This window comes from Odocoileus virginianus, chromosome 3 (assembly GCF_023699985.2).
Source record: "Odocoileus virginianus isolate 20LAN1187 ecotype Illinois chromosome 3, Ovbor_1.2, whole genome shotgun sequence".
Taxonomy (NCBI): Eukaryota; Metazoa; Chordata; class Mammalia; order Artiodactyla; family Cervidae; genus Odocoileus; species Odocoileus virginianus.
The window spans coordinates 6616444-6618541 of record NC_069676.1 but is presented as its reverse complement, the minus strand read 5'-3'; the positions used below and the strand labels follow the sequence as shown (position 1 = coordinate 6618541).

General features: G+C 49.7%; 1 protein-coding gene across 1 annotated transcript; it reads right to left on the bottom strand.

The window, feature by feature from the left end:
* Positions 1 to 1011, bottom strand: LOC110149404 (olfactory receptor 10H1-like). Its single transcript, XM_020911808.2, has one exon. The coding sequence runs from the start codon at positions 943 to 945 to the stop codon at positions 1 to 3; it is 945 nt and encodes a 314-aa protein (XP_020767467.2). The 5' UTR covers positions 946 to 1011.
* Between the last annotated feature and the right edge of the window lie 1087 nt (positions 1012 to 2098).

The window sequence follows — 2098 nt, the reverse complement described above, 5'->3', positions numbered from 1 at the left end:
TCAGGAGCTATGGAGAAAGAGCTTGCTGAGGAAGGTCTTCTTCATGGCTTCCTTCAGCTCCTTGTTCCTGAGGCTGAAGATGATGGGGCTCAGGAAGGGAGTGAGGACCGTGTAGGTGATGCCCATCAGCGTGTCTCCTTCCAGAGATTGGGGCCCCTTGGGCTTGAGGTAGATGACAGATGCAAAGCCATAGTGCACAACCACCACGGTGAGGTGGGATGCGCACGTGGAGAAGGTTTTGTGCCGGCCTTCAGCTGAAGGGATCCTCAAGATGGTGGCCACGATGAAGGCATAAGACAAGAGGATGAGGAGACAGCAGCCCAGCAGGGCAGTGATACACACCAGGCCCACACCCATGGCCACAGTGGAGATGTTCCCACAGGCCAACTTCATTAGAGGCGGCACATGGCAGAAGAAATGGTGGATCACATTAGACCCACAGAAGGTGAGTTGGAAAATGGCAGATGTCACCACCAACCCCATGACTGAGCCTCCAGCCCAGGACCAGGCCACCAGGCAGGCGCAGCCTCGGAGGTTCATGAGCATGTTGTAGCGCAGGGGGTGGCAGATGGCCACGTAGCGGTCATACCCCATGACTGTGAGCAGGAAGGAGTGGGTGAAGCCAAACGTGAAGGAGAAGAACATCTGGCTGGCACAGGCTTTGAAAAGGATGGAGCGGTGGGTGGAGAGCAGGTCGGCCAGCATGCGCGGGATGATGGCGAAGGTGTATAGGATCTCTGAGATTGAGAGGGCACACAGGCAGAGGTACATGGGAATGTGGAGGCTGTGCTCCCTCCAGACAGTGGCCATGATGAGCAGGTTCCCCAGCAGCGTGAACAGGTACATCAGCAGGAAGAGCAGGAAGAACATCAGCTGAAGGCGGGGGAAGGTGGAGAAGCCGGTGAGGATGAATTCAGTCACTGTTGTGAAGTTGGCTCCTTGCATGAAGGCTGTGCCTGAAGTGTGGTGTGATGTGAAGAGGTCAGCTACTGGATAGGGGGAGGTTGTCAGCTTCCACCACTCCTGGCTCTGCCCCAGAGGCTGCTCCTGATAAATGACAGATGACACTGGCTAAGTTCCTACTCTGTAAAGTGAAAGTTGCTCAGTAATGTCTGACTGTTTGTGACCCCATGAACTGTAGCTTGCTAAGCTCCTCTGTTCTCTGCCCATGGGATTCTCCAGGCCAGAATGCTGGAATGGGTATCCATTCCTTTTGCCAAGGGATCTTTCCAACCCAGGAATCAAACCCATTGCAAGAGATCAAATCTCCTGCATTTCAGACAGATTCTTTACCAACTGAGCCACCAGGGAAGACCTCCTATTCTGTGCCACCGATGATTTAATCCTTTTACCAATGTAGTGGGGGAAGTGTTGATTTGATTGCTCCATTTTGAATATCTTGTGAATATTCATTGAGAATGTTGTGGTGCATAAATGCTAAGCAACTTGTTTGAGGTGAGCTGTCAAACATGGTAGAGTTAAGACATGACCCATGGCTGGCTGCCTCCAAAGTTTATACCTTTCTATACATCTAGGTTATCTCTGAAAATAAAAATATTCCTTTACCAGAGGGTACAGCCTTTGCTACTTACACCCTTCTGATAAATCTTGTTCTTCCCAGAGCTTCAGATACTGCGAGACCTACCCACGCTTTGTCTACAACACTTTGAACCAAGTGCATCTCTAATTTAGTATGAATCAACCAGATTCTTCTTCTAGAGTTACCAATGCAAGAAATCTGAGGCAAGAGACTGTAGAAATAATGTTCTGGTTGTTTTCTGGATCCTATGATGTGCATGTGTATGTTCTGAGCAATGCAACATAGCCATCTGACAAAAGAATGAGGGAGTCAGCCAACCTGAGTTCGAACCCCTGCTCTGCCTGCTATAAACTTGAGCAAGTATCTTCACCTCTCTGTACCTCCATTTCCCCCTACCAAACTCAGAGTTATTCTTGGACTGTGACCTGGAAAACAGTGAAAAGTATTAGTCCCTCAATCGTGTCCTACTCTTTTGCAACCCTATGAACTATAGACCACCAGGCTCCTCTGTCCATGGAATTCTCCAGGCAAGACTACTAGATGAGCATGAAGCCATGC